This window comes from Telopea speciosissima, chromosome 8 (assembly GCF_018873765.1).
Source record: "Telopea speciosissima isolate NSW1024214 ecotype Mountain lineage chromosome 8, Tspe_v1, whole genome shotgun sequence".
Taxonomy (NCBI): Eukaryota; Viridiplantae; Streptophyta; class Magnoliopsida; order Proteales; family Proteaceae; genus Telopea; species Telopea speciosissima.
In genome coordinates, this window is record NC_057923.1 from 5,339,980 (window position 1) to 5,357,068 (window position 17,089).

Consider the following 17,089-nt stretch of genomic DNA (forward strand, 5'->3'; position numbering starts at 1 on the left):
TTTAAAAACATGGTCATCCAACTAATATAGTCGTGTATCCGCTGCTTGTTGTATCCAAAGAGAATTGGAACATTGTAATGTTGGTTGGAATGCGATTGTGTGAGCACACCAAAGTCCCTGCTCCAATGGTAGTAAAGGAATTTTTTTTTAAATAAATAAATAGAACAATGGTAGTATAGGTTTTTCTAACAAAAAGCAACATGTGAGATTTAACCATGCTCAATCAAGAAAAGCACTAAAACAGAAATGCCATTGTGGACAATATTTGGCATCTCCAAATTGTTTTGGGTCTTGTATTTTTTAGTTTATCCCAAGTGCTAGTAATGTTATTGTTGATGCTTTTACTATAAGGGTTGTGTCCTTAGTGAGTAGGAAAGTTTGGCCGTTATCGATCTTTGCTTATTTGATTCTTATGTTCAAGATGGTAGGAGTAATAATGATCCTAGATGGGTGAGTGTTTCCTTAACCACGAGTGAAAAGAAAACTTTCTCCTAACTAATTAAGGGGTATCGATTGGATTCATCGACGGGAGGGGGGGGGTAAGAGGAGAGCTTGTGTCAGGAGAAGAGAAAAAGAGAGTTAGTGCTTATGTAGTCTACGCCACTAGCTTGATTATGTTTTTAAGACACCAATCAATGAACTTGAATCCTAACAGTCATGAATTTGTACTTTGCCATTCTTTTTTAGGCCAAATGTTCTGTGTGTTGGAGGCGTAGGGTGTGCCTAGACACATGAGGTGGGTGAAATTACCATCCTACCCCCTGTATGGCAGGAATATCTGGCCCATGTGTCTGGGCACAGGTTGCGCAGCGACACAGAGAACAACAACCCTTCTTTTTATTAGAACATTTGATGTTCATTCAATATATACTAATATAAGTGAGGCTTCAAGCAGGCATAGTAAAATGGTTTCATACATAGGAGAGTATAAAGATCATTTCATACAAGAGAGATAGAAAGAGGGTCCCTTCTGTACTACGGTTTCTCTCGCTTGTTGCCCAACCCCAAACGAGAGCAACAGGATTGTCCTCTTCATGGGCAGCAGGTAAGCCCCTTCCCTCGAGTGCCCTCCTCTATTTCTTCTCTAACCTGATGCCGTAATCGCCCTCTGTGATGCCCTAATCGCAGAAATGAAGTCCTGTTGTTTCATTGTCGAACTTGGTTTTGGTTCCATGAATGAATTTTGTTGTTGTTTCCGTGGCTTTCGAATCTTTCTCATGTTTCATGTCTTTTTTGGAATTAAACCAACTTCAAGGAGTTCAGTTAAGGATATCTCTGTGGTGTGGGTGGAAAAAAAGGCTGTCGATAGGGTAGGAGTTTTCTTCTTGCAGGACAAGTTCTATAATCTTCTGCTTCCTTTAGATTCCTTGATTGATCTTAGAGTTCCCTACTGAAGGTGTTCTGGTCCCATGACAGCTGAGGAAGAAAACAAAATAAAGACTAGGATTCGTTTGAAGATTATTCCAGTACTACAAAAATTGGAGTCACCTTGTTCTGGTCGTACATTTCCACCACTCCCAAAAATTTCAAGTTCACATAACATTGAACTTCATGAATCGGCAAACTTCCAGTGTTTAATCAAAAGAAATTGAATGCAATCACCTTTCCTTAGAATAAGGTACTCAATTCCCTCACAAAATAGTGCTCCAAAGTTCTTCGGTATCTGTCATAGAGGTGAGTTTCAAGCATCATGAACACAATTTTTGGTGAAAAGGAAAACTGCATTTTGGATGATTTGAATTTATAAAATGTCCAGTGGGAATTCTAAAGCTTGCAATTTGATTGTCTTAGTTCCTAATGAATTACCTTTTTTACCAATGAAAACAAAAGGTAAAAATGTTGATCGGTTCAAGATTCAAAGAAAGGAGCTTTTCATTTGTTCAGATCATTTAGAAATGGGGTAATTCCCTGTTGGGAATAATCTAAAATTGGTTACTTCTGGGACATTGGATGTTTCATATACCCTTGGGCCATCTCCACCTAATAGCTTTAGTTTTTGGGCTGCCCCCGAATTCGTAGGCTATTCCACTTCTTAAACATGATATCAACGCATCCCTTTGTCCTTCCTAAGTTATCTATCCATGTGTATGCCAAGGTCATATTCCGGCTACATGTGAGGGGGAGTGTTGGCAATATTCTCGAGTTGGTTAAGGTCTGACATTGGATTTCTTCATATACCCTTGGGTCATCTCCACCTAACAGCTTTAGTTTTTGTGTTGAACACTTGAACTCCCAAGTTCATGAGCTATCACACTTCTTAAACCTTCGTCTGTTCATCTATTCTACCTTCTAAAAGTGATTCTTTGGCTTTTGCTATAGCAGGTTTTGAAACCCATAGAAAGCTGGATGTACTTCCTGCCATTTTAAAGCTACTTTGGAAAGCAATAAAAAAAGAAACAGCATTAATATCGTTGGAGCAGCAAGCGTGAAATCAAACACACCCTTCTTTTGTGATTCAGTTCTTAAACCCAAAACGCGGAGAAGAAAGTAAGAGCTCTAATGGATCCGATGCAGAGTACTTATGTAAAGCTCCTCGCCTTTGATTTCTTGTCCCTCTCTGTAAAGTCTTCCTTATCATCGTCTTCTTCAGATCCTATTTGTTTCTACCGAAAGGGCAGGCCAGTCTCGAGAACTGAAACATTAGGAGTGGTGGTGAGCCGAGAGCTAAAGGGCAAGTTTTTGAAATTTCTCATTGATGATGGCACTGGTTGTGTCCCATGCATCCTTTGGCTTAACCATCATGATTCTCCTTACTTCTCTAGGCACAACCCTTCAGATGTTCAAATCCTGGCTAAGATGGCTGCCCAACATGCATCAGATGCCCAATTGGGTGTCCTTGCTAGAGTGCGTGGACGAATCACTGCTTATAGAGGAAATTTGCAGATTACAGTCTCTGATGTTCTCATTGAAAGGGATCCTAATGCTGAGATCCTACATTGGTTGGATTGCATTAAATTGGCTTCTAAGTGCTATGATGTTCGCCCACACCAAATTTGCTAGAACACCAACAATGAATGCGGTAATAGCTGAAGTTTTCTGCTTCTCACTTGTTTTTTTTTTGGGTGATTATCTTGCTGTGAATTGTATAATATGGTGAGAGGCTAGTTATCTCTATATTTGTGGGTCTGTCTCAGCTGTAGCTTATTGTTGCTGTGTTCTATGGAATTTAATTCTTTCCCTCTTAACAAACTTTCCCTTACTAAAAAAAAAAAAAAAGACAAATTTTTTTGTTTCTTTTTCTTTGTATGTAGGTCAGGTTTTCAGCTCTTAGATCATGTTAGAAATGTGTCGTGCTTGTACACTCTAGTCTCTACCTTGTCTAAATAATTCACAAATAATTCAGCAAAAAAGTTGACTGAGTTTGAATCAGTTTGGAAAAATTAGAAAAATTTGCAAATTTTTGAGAGTCCACGAATTATTCTGAAACGAGTATTTCGTCCAAAAATTTAGTTGTTGAGAATATGTGTGAAATCTTTTACAGGATTTCAATAAAAAGTTTTAAAAAGCGATCAAGAATTCAGAATCTTTTCAATGTTAAATTTTTTGAAAGATAAATGATAATTCCTGAATTAATTCAAATCCAACTTTTTGCCATAGTTATCTTTTTGACCTGTTTTAAAATTGACAAAACAATTTTCTCCTTCTAAATTTTTCACTTATTCAAATTTGTCAACTGTGAGGCTCTGTTGTATACACCTTAATACCTTATTATATCCTTTACTCCTAGGGATAAGGTTTTCTGGATTGGCCACCTATATTTCTTTGTTCGGTGAACTCTATGATTTCAGTAAGGTGGAGGCTTAATATGGCTGACCTGGTCTTTTTTTCCCCCCTTTACTGATAGGTGCTGACGATTACATTGCCGATCCTTTGGGTTTGTTGGGCATAGATTCCATTGGGCAGGAGTCCAATAAGTTATGGATGAACAAAGACAGATGTTGGCTCTAGTTTAGATCCTAAGGTTACATGACCTAGTTCCTACTTTTGATTTTCAATCTACTAACAACCCTTTATGCAATACGTTGGTATGAACATTATTTGTGTATCAATCCTTATGGTTGCATGGCCTATGTGGTTTGCTTACAAACGATTAGTTTAAATTGAACCAAATTCTTCATTGTTAAATTATCAGTTGGACATTCATAATGTATTCAAGTGAAGACCAATATACCAAGAGGAGAGAAACAGTTAAAAAAAAACACAACTCCTTATGGGCTCATCTAATCCTTATTGGTGGGAGGGGGACTAAGAGAGGATAGAAGCTAAAATATGATCACAATTTCATCTAATCCTTGTATTATCTTGTCAATTGTCTTTCCAGCACTTCTTACCATTGGGCCTCTCTTATAAATGAAGAAAGAGGAAGAGTGGTTAAACTGTGAATTATTAATTTATTCTTGCGGAACCAGACAGTGGTTTTATCTGAGCTACTTAGGTACTAAACAGTGAGGACAGAGGGAAAATGGGACTGGTTATGGATTAGAATCTAGCATCAATGGTTGAGTTAATGGAGACAGGAACCAGTTCATGTCCAGCAACTGTGCGACTTGTAGATAGGTAAGGAATAGATCTGTTCTTTTATTGAGGCAGTTGAGGGTGAGGGATTAGAGATTAAGAGGATTAAGGAGAGAAACATGGTCAGCCGCATATGTCTTCTCTAGTTTTGGTTAGGCTGTTGACTAGAGGACTTACATGACAAGTCATGGAAGCACAAAGACCAAATGTACTGTATAATCACTCTCTTAGAAAGCAATAACCAAATCAACTTCTCTCTTACAATTTGTATTGCAACCAGGTTGATCTGCACACAACAAATGGAAAAAATTAAGGTTATTTCTGAGCCACAGGGGTTTACTTGTGAATCCATTTGAAGATTTTTTTGATAAGCAAGCATGGATCTGATCCAACTATCTGATTAAGCAGGCAAGACGACTTTGAGGCCTCATCAGTTTCTGTCTAATGTTAACTGTTGCAGTTGTCACAATTGCTGCCCATGTGCTCATTGATGATGCTGGATACTCTATTTCTTTCACAATGTAGGATTCAAGATTGATTTCAGCCACATCAGTCAGTTCTTTCTTTTTTCTTGAAGATGCTTCTTTTCCATTACTATACAGCTCATTTGGCTGATCGTGCCATTGCGTGGATCTTAGAATATGAGGAACATTTGGGCTTATCATCTTAATTTGCTTGTGAAATGTTATGAATACACACATCATGCCTGTGAACAAAGATTATGACTGCATAGTTACCCGACTGATTGGATATTGAAGATGGCCCAGTTCATGATTGTTGCCATGATATACTGGGCAGAGTTTTGAAGAAAGCTGACACAATACAGACACTTTCCACATAAACCTGAATCTCCAAGGGGCTTACTTGCATATCCTCCATACAGATGCTGCTTCAGCTTTCAGTCAAATTGATGCTTGGTGGTGCCATTCTATGGGCAATGTCTCCTGGTATGTGGGATTAGTATTTTGAATTGACTCCTATACTGTTTCACTATGGCTATCAAGTCATGACCAGTCTGTTTGGAGGTTTCAGACTTATATGTGAGCAGGCATAAGACTTATGATACACTGCATTATTTCAGTGTATAACATGCTTTCTGGATGCTCTGCAAATTATTTGCATCAAGTCATGGTAAACTTGTAAACAATATAAGGTTTGCAATGGTTTTAGACTTTATGTAGATTAGGTTTTAAAGGTCTGTAGATGAATGAGATTATAGATAAATTGAGAGAAATTCAAGTTAATATTTACAAAGTTGGTCATTGTTTAGTTGTCCAAATGGTGCAGACGCTGAGATGAGTCAAAGATGGAGCCATAGATGGATAGAAGTTCTAGATTAGATTCTTGGAGTCAAGGATGTGTAGAAAAGTTGCAAGTTCAAACTGTAAAGTCACCTGGCTTCTTTACCCTGTTCATTGTAAATTATTGGCTTAGCAACACATACTGTTTGGTTTGGTTTGTGTGACATTGAAGGCTGGGAGAGGGTTCCCCACGATGCCTGTGTAAGGAGGAATGTGAAGGCACTCCAATGGCAATGCAGAGAATGATATCATTCATATAGCCCCACATGGTTAGAGTAAGAGAGAAAATAATAAAAATCCCATACTTAAATGGAAATAGTTAAGGACGTCACTTTACAATTGGAACTGAAAGTCAAAACCAAAACCGACTGTTTAAAATTGAATCGAATTGAAACGAAAAAAATTCAGTTTGGTTCTGGTTTTGAAAAGTGAATTTCGTTCGATTCGTTTTGGTTTTGGGTTAAAATTGAAAACGTCTGTACTAACCAAAGTGAAGGATCCAACTTAAACTTTACAATCATGTGTCTTTGTTGAGTAGTGTGAAATTATCTACTATGGGTTTTTTTGGTTAAGTTGTACAAAAAAGGTTGGAAGATGCTTAGATTTGACATTATGAGACTTTATCTTCATGGGATTGTAATTTCCTTTTTCCAATTATATTAGTTTTAGTAGGTTACTGAACTTAAACTGAATTACCAAGACCATATTTAAACTGAATAAAAGCGAATCAAATCGGTTTTTAAGGTTATAAAATTATTCGATTTCTGTTTGATTTTAGTTTATATATACATCATGGATTGAATTGAATCCCAACCGATTGACACCCTTAGAAATAGTACCTCGACAACGTGAAGTATTATTTGGAAGGAATTAATGCTGAGATAGGAGGCATGTGACCCCATGATTGGAATCTTTTGTCATTATTACACTCTCCCACTGCCACTCCCACTCCCAATCCATACCCTTGACTATGAAGTAGAAATTTCCCGGGCAAAATTCATAAACACCCCCTATAACTATTTGAAATGACAAGTACATCCTAAATTTTGTCAAAATGGCAATCTTCCCCCTGACGTTAAGCAAGGTTACCCCCAAAAATTAAAATGTCAATTTTACCCTCTTAATAATTTAAATAAAAATTACTAAGATTCCATCATCTTCTCAAATCGAACTTCCTCATCACCACTACTGTCTCTCCGACCGTCACTGATGTCACCCAGAAGCCCATAAACAGGAAAGTACTACACGGTGAGCAGTAGCACCGCCGGTGACGCTCTCTGCGATCGGAGAGAATAAATTTCGGTCATAAAAAACTGTCATTTCATTTCTTCTCCTCTTCTCAACCGCCATAGCAAATCAACGAGCTTGCGCACATCGTTCTGAAACTCAGATTTAGAAAATTTCAATAGCAGGATTAACAATAGCCGATCTCACAGCCAACCTCAAAGTTTATCTCCATCAAATACGTCAAATAGGAACACCATCAACTAAAAAGTTTGCAATTTTGATCCGTCTTTCAGTCTCCATAAAAATGAAAACCAGATTTGAAAGGACCATTGTAGACTCTATTAGGACTTGTAGAGGACAAGAAGCTAAAAACACTAATGAAATGAAAAAGAACAAAGTGATCATCTGAAACAGACTACTAATGGCACATCTTCATTACTTTTCTCTTTAATTTTTATATATACAGAGAGAAATAAGTTTAGATTTACAGGGAAAAAATAAACTTATAGGAGCAATTGTGGTTAATTTGCGAGAGACAGAGAAGAAGAAAAAGGGAGCACCGGTGGCAGAGATCAACTTGAGGTATTTGAATCAATATTCAAGAACTTCAATCACCGACCGCCATTGAAATCATCTGGAAACAAACTGACCGGAGCCGAAGAAGAAGGGGACTAGGCCGTTAGGGTTCCAACTTCCAACCACAGTGCTCTTTGGTTTCGCATTTTGAAGGGCAAGGGCTAGGTGAAGAGTTTCAGTTGCCGGCCGCCACTAATATCATCAGTGAATGCATTTAACCAAACATGTATACAGACAATGTTCTCATTCTCAGTTAAGAATGTACTCGGCAAAAACGATGGAGAAAATCTGTTTTGTAATTGGGATATTGAGGATTTAACCTTAAGGGTATAATAGGAAGTTCATCCTATGGTAAGGGTAATTTCGCCATTATAAAAGAGTTAACAGCCACTTAACTGCACAGACCTAACGGAGTGGACTAAGTTGAAATAAAAATATAAAATAAGAGTAGTCTTTGCCATTTTGACAAAATTTAGAGTGTACTTGTCATTTTGAATAGTTATAGGGGGTGTCCATGAAATTTGCCCAAATTTCCCCCTTATACGATTAGACTGTACCAATAGCCATGGTGAAGGAATTCCTCTATCAGGTGGCAAAAAGAAAACTCGGTCCTTTTTAAAAAAAATAAAATAAAATCCTAAAAAGGGTGTTGGGTCACTTGGTTTCTGTTTGATAACACTTCTAATTTTTTATCCCGTTGATTTCTACTTTGTGGGAACAAAAAGGGGTGGAATTCTGTTCTGATTTCATGTTCCCCGAAATAGTAAGGGTGTAATTGGTCACTTTGGACCAGTTTTGTTTCGGTCTCTTCAGTTTTCAGTGTAGAGAGACTATAACCAATCTAATATGGGTGCTCCAAGTTCGATTTCTTGTATCAATTTGTTATCAGTTTTGGTTTGGTTTACCGTATAAATATATACATAAGTATAGGATGTAAATGAATAGTCAAAATTTGTTTTTGTATCCGTGTCGATACCCGTTTAGCACTGTCCGAATCCGTCTGAAAGTTAAACAGATGCGAATACGGATAGACAATAGCTATCCGAAAAGCTATATTTACAGGTAAACGGATAAAATATCCGATCTATATCCATGTTCGTATCCATTTAGCACTATCCGAATCCGTCCGAAAGCTAATCGCATGCGGATGCGAATACAACACTATTCGAGCCGAATCTAATCCGTTTACATCCCTACATAAGTATAAAAAAAATTATTATTATTTTTTAATGAATTTCAAGCTGGTATCAGATTCTTATCGGGTTATATCAATTTAGGTTCAATTTCAGTGTGGTCTAGTTTGGATTCGGTGTCATAAAACCCCACTCAAAACCGATCTAATAGGCTACATTTCGGTTTTGATTTAGAATGATTTCGGTCAGTTTGATCCGGTTTTATTGGTTCGGGCTAGGTTTGACACCAATACCAAATTCCCTCCAAAATCAGGATTGACGCTGACCAAAAAAAGATTTAAAAATGAAAAGGATTGTTCTGGAACAACCCAAGTTCAAGTTGGAACTTGGAACACATCCATTCGAAATTCACAGTGATCCCCAATTACGATTTCCCAACTCGCAGAGGCACTGCTGGTATGCCCGCTTCTCTCTCTCTCTCTCTCTCTCTCTCTCTCTCTCTCTCTTCCTTTTGTCCTCTCCTATCTCTCCCATTGCCTTCTCACTGATATCCATTTTGCAGAGCGAATAATCGTCGGTCGGTTGCGGACGTCGCCTGGTATTTCGATTTACCAGAGGTAAGTCGTTCTCATCTCCTCTTTCTCTCCCTCTTGCAGTCACCAATCGGTGTATGTTCGGGGTTTTTTCCATTTGAATTCCTACAGATATGTGATTTAGGGTTTTCTCATCTCTAAATTGCTGATACATATGCATGCGGTTAGGGTTTATCACTATCCAAATCTATTATGTGGGGTTATGTTGTAGGATTTGAGCAAAATGCTCTTCCATCATCGAAAGAACATCTCAGAATCTGAACTAAACCCTTATTGTAACTTTGCGTTCACTCTTCGTTGTTGTATTTGTTACTATTATACTCTTGCAGTTCTTGGTTATTGTAGATATGGCGCTCAGGGTTTTATTCTGGTTCATTTATTTGGTTATTGAAGTTCTACTTTAATTGGGAGGAACTCGCCTTGTTTCTCATTCTGGGTCTTATGGTGTTTTTGCTTTCCACAATCTAGTGATTGCGTTCTCGGATGTTTTGATTGCTACTGGTTGATTTAGCAATATTTAGTAAGGAAAAAGTTCTAGTGATTACCAATGATTATGGAGGAGCCATATAACTAAGGATTGTCAGTAGTGAATCGTTTATAGAATTGGATTCAAAGATCATATAAAAGGTTTTCCTGGCTCTGGTTGTGAGGAAATCCTAATTTTTTTTCCTTAAATTTTCTGTGAAGAGGGGTTCAAAATTGAAGCCAATAAGAAAGTCGTTGGACTCTCCCAGTCTTTTGTGCCATCCACTGTTTTTGCAAGATGTTCTATTGAGTCTGTGTTTGAACTGTGAGAGGTTTATGAAAGTTTTGTGCCAGAGTGGGTTTACTCTGGAAAAAACCCTATTCCATTGTACATTCTGCTTATTTATCCAACAAGGTCTGCATTCATCTTTCCTTGGTGGAAGCCATCACATTATTTAACTGTATCACTTGGAAAATTGAAGATGGAGGTTGGGGGCATATCTAACTTATTGTAGGAAGTCTTCTTTTTTTTTTTTTTTGTTTTTTTAACTGAAGTAAAAAAGTGCAGTAATTCATAGTTTCCTGCATACGTTTTCCCTTTTATGTTCAAGAATAGAACTGATATCTTAAAGCCTTAACTGATTTTTTTTCAACTGAAGTAAAAAAGTGCAGTAATTTATGATTTTCCTGCATACTTTTACCCTTTTATGTTCAAGAGTAGAACTGATATCTTAAACCCTTAACTGAATTTGGTTGGACTGGCTGGGTGGTTGAGCTAGGTTCACTGATGATTCTAGATGCTGATCCCCCTCCCCCCCCCCCCCTTTAATAATGACATTTCTGAGCATTCATTTTAAACTTGTGGTCATTGTGCTGAATTATCTACTATTGGTTGGTTTGGCAACATATTTCGTTCTTTGATACATAGTTGGGTCATGGATCAGCTGTCTTGAACCTCATTCCCGGGTGGACACTTCTGGACCCTATATTAGTTGTCGTTGGAAAAGTGGTGCTAAAAGAAGATGAGCTATTAGAGACTTTAGAAATAGGTGTGATGCAGCAGCACAAAGGAAGAGGAGAAATAGCTATCCATTCCTGGTCTTAGTTGGGCCAGTTAGACAGTTTCTGTCTTACTACTTTGATTTGTTAAAGTCTGCCCTAGAGTCATTAGGAATATTATTTCAGTTTTCTTTTCTGTTTATGTGAGTTAATTAGAAGTCCTTGTTGTATGAGTTCCTATTAGTCGTGGCATCAGGTTTTATTTTTAGTTTTCCTTGTTGGTATTTGATTGCCAAGTTGTAATAGTAGTGACGGTCTAGTAGCAGTTGATGCATGTAAGGCTACAAGCCACCACACATATCATGAGCAATAGATTTCAGGTTTTCTGCTACTTGCTTCTGTGGATTCAAAACTGTCGACTTGGGTGAATTCTCATGGGATTTTGGTGGATTCCAAGCCCACAGCAGGTGGACTCCTGCACCTCCCCTCTGCTCTGTTATCCTTCATAGTATTCCTTCTGATTTTTTTTTTTTCAGTTTACAGGTCAGTTTCCCATCCTTTTTAGAACCTGGTGGTAGTCTGTTTTTCTGACAACTTTCAGCAAGCTTAAATTGAACATAATTTAGTATTTTTCTGTTTTGCTTCAAATTTTGTATGATTGCATTCCCTCTTGGTTCCTGTTCTTAGTTTTTAATTATTTCAATCATATCTTTAGATTTGAACCTGCTCTGTTTCTTTGTTTTTCTCATAACCAGTACGGTAGCATCATTTAGATGAGCTAGCTTTTCTATGATACTTGGAGATCTGATTGACCTGATCAAAAAGGTCTTTCGACCAGAATTTCAAATCTGACAGAGAAGTGTTGGTCAAGTCCTCAGTTTTCTACCATACCAAGTATAACATCTTGATCTAGGACATTATATATATATAATTTCATTAGAACTCCGGTTATATGCTTAGCATGAACAAGAACTCCATGTGGGTATGGTTAATGCAGTACCTTGATTTGGAGTTCAGCATAATCACCGAATCAGTACTCTGGCCATGAATTAGAGATATAGAAATGTCAAGAGTTGGGAAATAATACAGCGTAAATAAATGGGCACGCATGCGTTGCTTCATTTGTCCCCCAGCCCAATTTTCTTCAATACCAGAACTTCCTTCTGCTCTCAATGGGCTGAATAGGACATGATTTAGTTGCATTGCTATTGGGTATGATTAGTCAACGAAGCTGATATGGGCATTTCTTGGTTGTCTTACATTTGAATTTGATGGGTTTCATACTGGCAATGGAAATCAATGACAAGTCTGTTAATATCTATTACAAGGAGTATGATGGGGAGAACCCTGAGTCTGTTAAGAACATCCTTATGATACCCACAATTTCTGATGTTAGTACTGTAGAGGAATGGAGATGTGTGGCTGAAGGCATTGTACTATGATATGGCAAGGTTAATTGGCAGACTATTATTGTTGACTGGCCTGGTCTAGGTTACTCTGATAGGCTGAAGTTAGAATGCAATGCTGATGTCAGTTGATGATAACTTCTTAGGGCCCCCAAGTTAGTTTGTTATTTATAGATTGCTCATCGTTTATTTGTTTTCTACTTGTTGCTTTCAATTTAAATGAGAATTTAAGAATAGTACTCGTAAATAAATCCAAAAAGAAGCATGTGAGAGTGAGAGACTACCAACCTGACGGATGACATCTGACTTAAATGAAATTCTAAGCTGAATAATGAAGCATTACAAGCAACATGGAGGAATAGGGACTGTTGGGAAAATATATACTCATCCTCAATAGAAACCATTAAAAGAGGTTGCAGTCTAGCAGTAAATGAAATGAGAGGCCATCTTGCTAAGAGAGGTTATGTACCAGATTAGAATCATATCTTGAACACTAAGACTTAAGAAGGATCTGCTTATGTGGTATCAGTGTTTTTTTTTTTTTTTGGGGTTGTAACTTTGGTCGTTGATTTGGGTTTCTGTTTGTTGTATTCAGGAGGTCTTGAATTTAGGAATCCGATTCTGAAATTTCACTTGCATTGGTTAAGGATTGAGCTTGCTAGATCAATATAAAGTCGCTGGGTTTTATGATTCTGAGATTTATAAATAACATCTGACTTTTGATTTCTTGTGTATTACGTGTCTATTAGAGTGTAGAAACAATGGCTACAACTTCAAACAAAGACTGTGAGTCTGCAACATGGAGAAAAGATGAAGTAGATGCTTTTGTAAAATGCATGGTTGAGGAGGTGAAGAAAGGGAACAAGACCACCAGTACTTTCAACAAGGTAGGGTGGAACAACATTAAAACTCAGCTTGAGGCTAAATTAGGGCGTACATTTGTAATGTTACAGCTCCGAAATAAAATGAACAAACTCAGAAGGGATTATAGGAGTTTCAAAAAACTGTTGGAAACATCAGGCTTTGGCTGGAATTTGGTGACGAGAACTTGCACTGTAGAGGATGATGGTATCTGGGAAAAGCACATTAAGGTAAATTCTTCACTATTTAGGATAATGTTGTCTTGTGATTTCTAGTAGAATCTTTGAAAAATGGAAAACACTATCATCTGATATCACTGCATTAAAATTGTTCTCAGGAAAACCCAAGCTGGTCAAGATTTAAGAGAATTGGATTACCCCAGTGGCCAGAGTTGCAGATGATATATGGTGATTCTTATTCAAGTGCAATTGAAGGAGTTGGAAATGCTCAGGATCACAACTTGGATGAGGAGGATGAATTTGTTATGGGTATGGGTGAATCTGATGGAGATGGGGATGCCCTTTCAGTTACCCACCAGCTTGACAAGACCCCAAATGCCATAAGGAAGAGGAGTATGACTACAGATCTCGCAGACGCCGACAAGACCCCAAATGCGATAAGGAAGAGGAGTATGACTACAGATCTCGCAGAGGCCATAATGAACATGTGTGATGTATCTCGAGCCAAAATGCAGAGGTACACCTCATCCGCATCTCCATCTCTCCGTTCTGGGAGTACGGATTACAGCTTGAGAGAGTGTATTAAAGTGTTGGAAGCTATGCCAGAGATCGGGAAGGAACTATATATGAAAGCAGTAAGGAAGATGATGGATAGCCAACCATGGAGAGAGGCTTTCATTTGTTTACCAATGGAAAAGAAAATGTGGCTTTTGGAGTAACTGGAGTGATATTTTGTTTTTCTTTTGAGTGTAGTGGATGGTTTCATTTTAGTGTTTCTGAAAGATGTTTAAGTACTTGTGTTGAATTACTTATTGGTAACTTGGATGTTAGTTCTATGATGTTTATCTGTATTTTTCTTTTCCAGTATTATTTAGGAGAATGGTTGGTAGATAGTTTTTTGTAATAAATTTTAGGGGAAAAAGTTTGGTGAAATGCCAACTCAAAAGTGAAATTGCACACCCCTCACATATCACCCTTCATGTGAAGGGATGATATGTCATAAATGTTTTAGAATGTCCCATATTGGCCCGAAACTGCACTCGGGGCAGTGTAGGGAACCCTCTCCCAAATTTTAGTTACTATTGTGTATGGAGTCTCAACTAAAAGATTTCAACTCTATGGTGAAACCATCAGTCATTTTTTCAAGATAGTGTTGCAAACATTGTTAAAACTGGAGAAGGAAAATATCTGACTAACATCATTTGACACATGCCTGGAAGAGATGAGGACAAGCCCAATGCACTAGCCATTCTTTAACGTAATCTCAGTAATTTTGATATGGGGAAAGGTTTTCTGAGCCATTGGTATAGGATACAGTGGCATTTTTGTGTCTATCTCTTCACATGAAATGACCTTGTTGCCCTCTATTGTACGATATTATTTTGTTGTACCTCATTTGTGAGTTTTTTTATGCTGCTTGCTCAAACAACCCTTTCTCTTTTTGATATACACTTTCTATTTGTCTTCTATGTTCACTTTGTGCGTCCTTCTAGATGTCATTATGCCTAATGAAGTATAATGCTTCACTATTTGCCATTTGGTAGTACATGGGTTTGTCCATGTTATAAAGGGCCCACATACATCTCAATGGCAAAATTTTAGTCCAAAGTAAACAAGGTAAGTTGCTCAAACTCTGATTTAAAGTTTTATTAAAATTATCAAAATACCATCAAATGGAGATAAATTTAAAATACAAAATGACATCTCTTATAATTTTAGCTACTTCCTCTACTCATTTTAAGTTGAAATTGTACAGTGAGATGCTTGCCTGATCCTCTATCACATGGACTAACTTATGTACTATCATGTGGCAAAGTTATATCAATAGGCATAGTAACAAGGAAGAAAACCCTTACTTTTATTATTGAACGTAGTTTAACAAAAGTGTATTAAAATTGTACATATTAGGATTGTATTGGTGCCGTTGATGGTACCCACATTACTGCTCACGTATCCAAAGAAAAGCAAATTTCTTATAGAGGTAGGAAGGGCACAACCACTCAGAATATGAAATGTGCATGTTCTTTCAATATGAACATTTATATATATATATATATGAATGGGATGAAAGTGTAAACAACTGTCATTTATTTACCAATGCATTATAAAATGAGAGTTTGAGATTTCCTCATCCCTCAGGTATATCATTTCAAAGTTTAATATTTTACATTGAATCAAATTAATTTTCTTAATTATATATTCTCTAATTATTTTTTTGTCATATATATGATAGAGTCTGGATACCCAACTGTTAGAGGATTATTTAACACATTTTAGATGAGAGATATCACTTGCAAGATTATAGAGAGAGATGACAGCCTAGAATCCCAAAAGAATTGTTCAATCATAGATATTCCTTGCTGTTGAATGTGATTAGGCATTTGGGATGTTGAACAGTCTATGCCTCTTTCCCCCCTCAAATTTTAGGTTTACATTGTGCTTGATTGCACAACTTCATTCGAGATGAGCAAGAAGCAAAATGAGAATCTGCCAGACTAGGAGCATGTGACGCTTCACCAGACGATGAACCTGAGGAGACTAGTGCTTCTGTGAGTGGTGGTGATATATCTCTAGAAAGTAGCAATCAGCATGATGGGGCAAGGGAGAGTTATGCATATTCTTAGGAAATGTAGCAAATCAGTTTGCTAGATGACAAGGCATGTCAGAGATATGATGTATCTGAGACAAATCTTTTTTTATTTTTTTATTTTTTTAAAGGATTTATGTAATGTATATTGGGCTAAAATACATTACATAAATCCTTCAAAAAAAATTCTCCAAAATACACTACATAAAACCTATGGAAACTTTTAGTAATTTTGAATGTAAGTGAGAAGTTGATAAATATTTTCATAAATAAAACCAGAATGTTTAATGATAGTTTGGTAAATATTGGGAATGTGTAAAATTGGAGAATGGTATTTAAATTTGTATAATGATTTTCATAATTATTTGGTATTTTGGTATAGAAACAGAAATGATTTTGTCCTGTGAATACCAGACGCTGATTTGATATTTTTCTGTCGATTGATTGGTGGCTTGCCAATTGGAGAGAATGCCCTTAGGAGGTCAAGGGATCGACTCTCTTGGGTTTGCATATTTGTGCCAGAAAAATCAATTCCACCTGGAATCAGCAAGATAGTTATCAAACGGGACCTCGGTCTCATCCCAAGGTGAGTCTTAAAATCATTAAATCAAAGATTCAAGGTTATGCCTATGCCATAGATTCAAGAATCAGGATCAGATAGACTGATTCAGGTCGGAGTTGGCCTGGTCCAATCCCAATTTCGGCCAATCTGGAGCAGCCGATCCACATCCCAAAACTAGGGTTAGGCAGAAACTGGCCGATTCCAGCTGATCTAGATTGGAATCAGCTGGAACCGATCTGGACCTGATTCTGAGTTTTAAATCCTTGGCGGCTTGGCCTGTGCCCACAAATATTCAAAATAGAACCAGACCGAAGATTTTTGCCTCTCCTAGTGGAGAATAGAAAACTTATATTCGTATTTAAACTTAAAACAATTCTAAGTTCCCTACAAAACACTTAACCTTCACTAGATGGTAGACTTACACACCAGAATGTAATCCTCATCAAATTCCAAACAGGGCGAGGAGAAACAACACGACCTAGTGAAGAGCCGAATCAGAGTAGCTGTTTTTTTATATTGCTAGACCCAACCAAGGCTTGCTGTTTCAGGTTGGTAGCCAGCTAAGCAAAGAGCCAAAGCCAAACGGTTTATAAACCTCTTGTATGTTGCAAGGCGAAACAGGATTTCTATAGCGACCCCATTTAGCCGTGACAAGGCTTGTTGAATTGAATAGTGAGAACAACAT

General features: G+C 37.4%; 2 protein-coding genes across 2 annotated transcripts in view; both read left to right on the top strand.

The window, feature by feature from the left end:
- The window catches only part of LOC122671225 (L10-interacting MYB domain-containing protein-like), a 19,441-nt gene extending 5,297 nt beyond the window's left edge, over positions 1-14,144 (top strand). The window contains exons 3-6 of the mRNA XM_043868337.1: positions 11,183-11,189; positions 12,965-13,306; positions 13,414-13,635; positions 13,690-14,144. Coding sequence (XP_043724272.1) covers positions 12,977-13,306; positions 13,414-13,635; positions 13,690-13,974 — 837 coding nt within the window. The 5' untranslated portion in view covers positions 11,183-11,189; positions 12,965-12,976 and the 3' untranslated portion in view covers positions 13,975-14,144. The remainder of the gene's footprint in view (positions 1-11,182; positions 11,190-12,964; positions 13,307-13,413; positions 13,636-13,689) is intronic.
- LOC122671226 (CST complex subunit STN1) lies at positions 2,162-4,344 on the top strand. The gene is made up of 2 exons (XM_043868338.1): positions 2,162-3,019; positions 4,322-4,344. Exon 1 carries the CDS (start codon positions 2,500-2,502, stop codon positions 2,998-3,000), a length of 501 nt encoding a protein of 166 aa, XP_043724273.1. The 5' UTR covers positions 2,162-2,499; the 3' UTR covers positions 3,001-3,019; positions 4,322-4,344.
- Positions 14,145-17,089: the final 2,945 nt, after the last annotated feature.

Coding starts and splice junctions, on each gene's coding strand:
- LOC122671226 (XM_043868338.1), top strand. CDS start 2,500: ATGGATCCGATGCAGAGTACTTATGTAAAGCTCCTCGCCTTTGATTTC.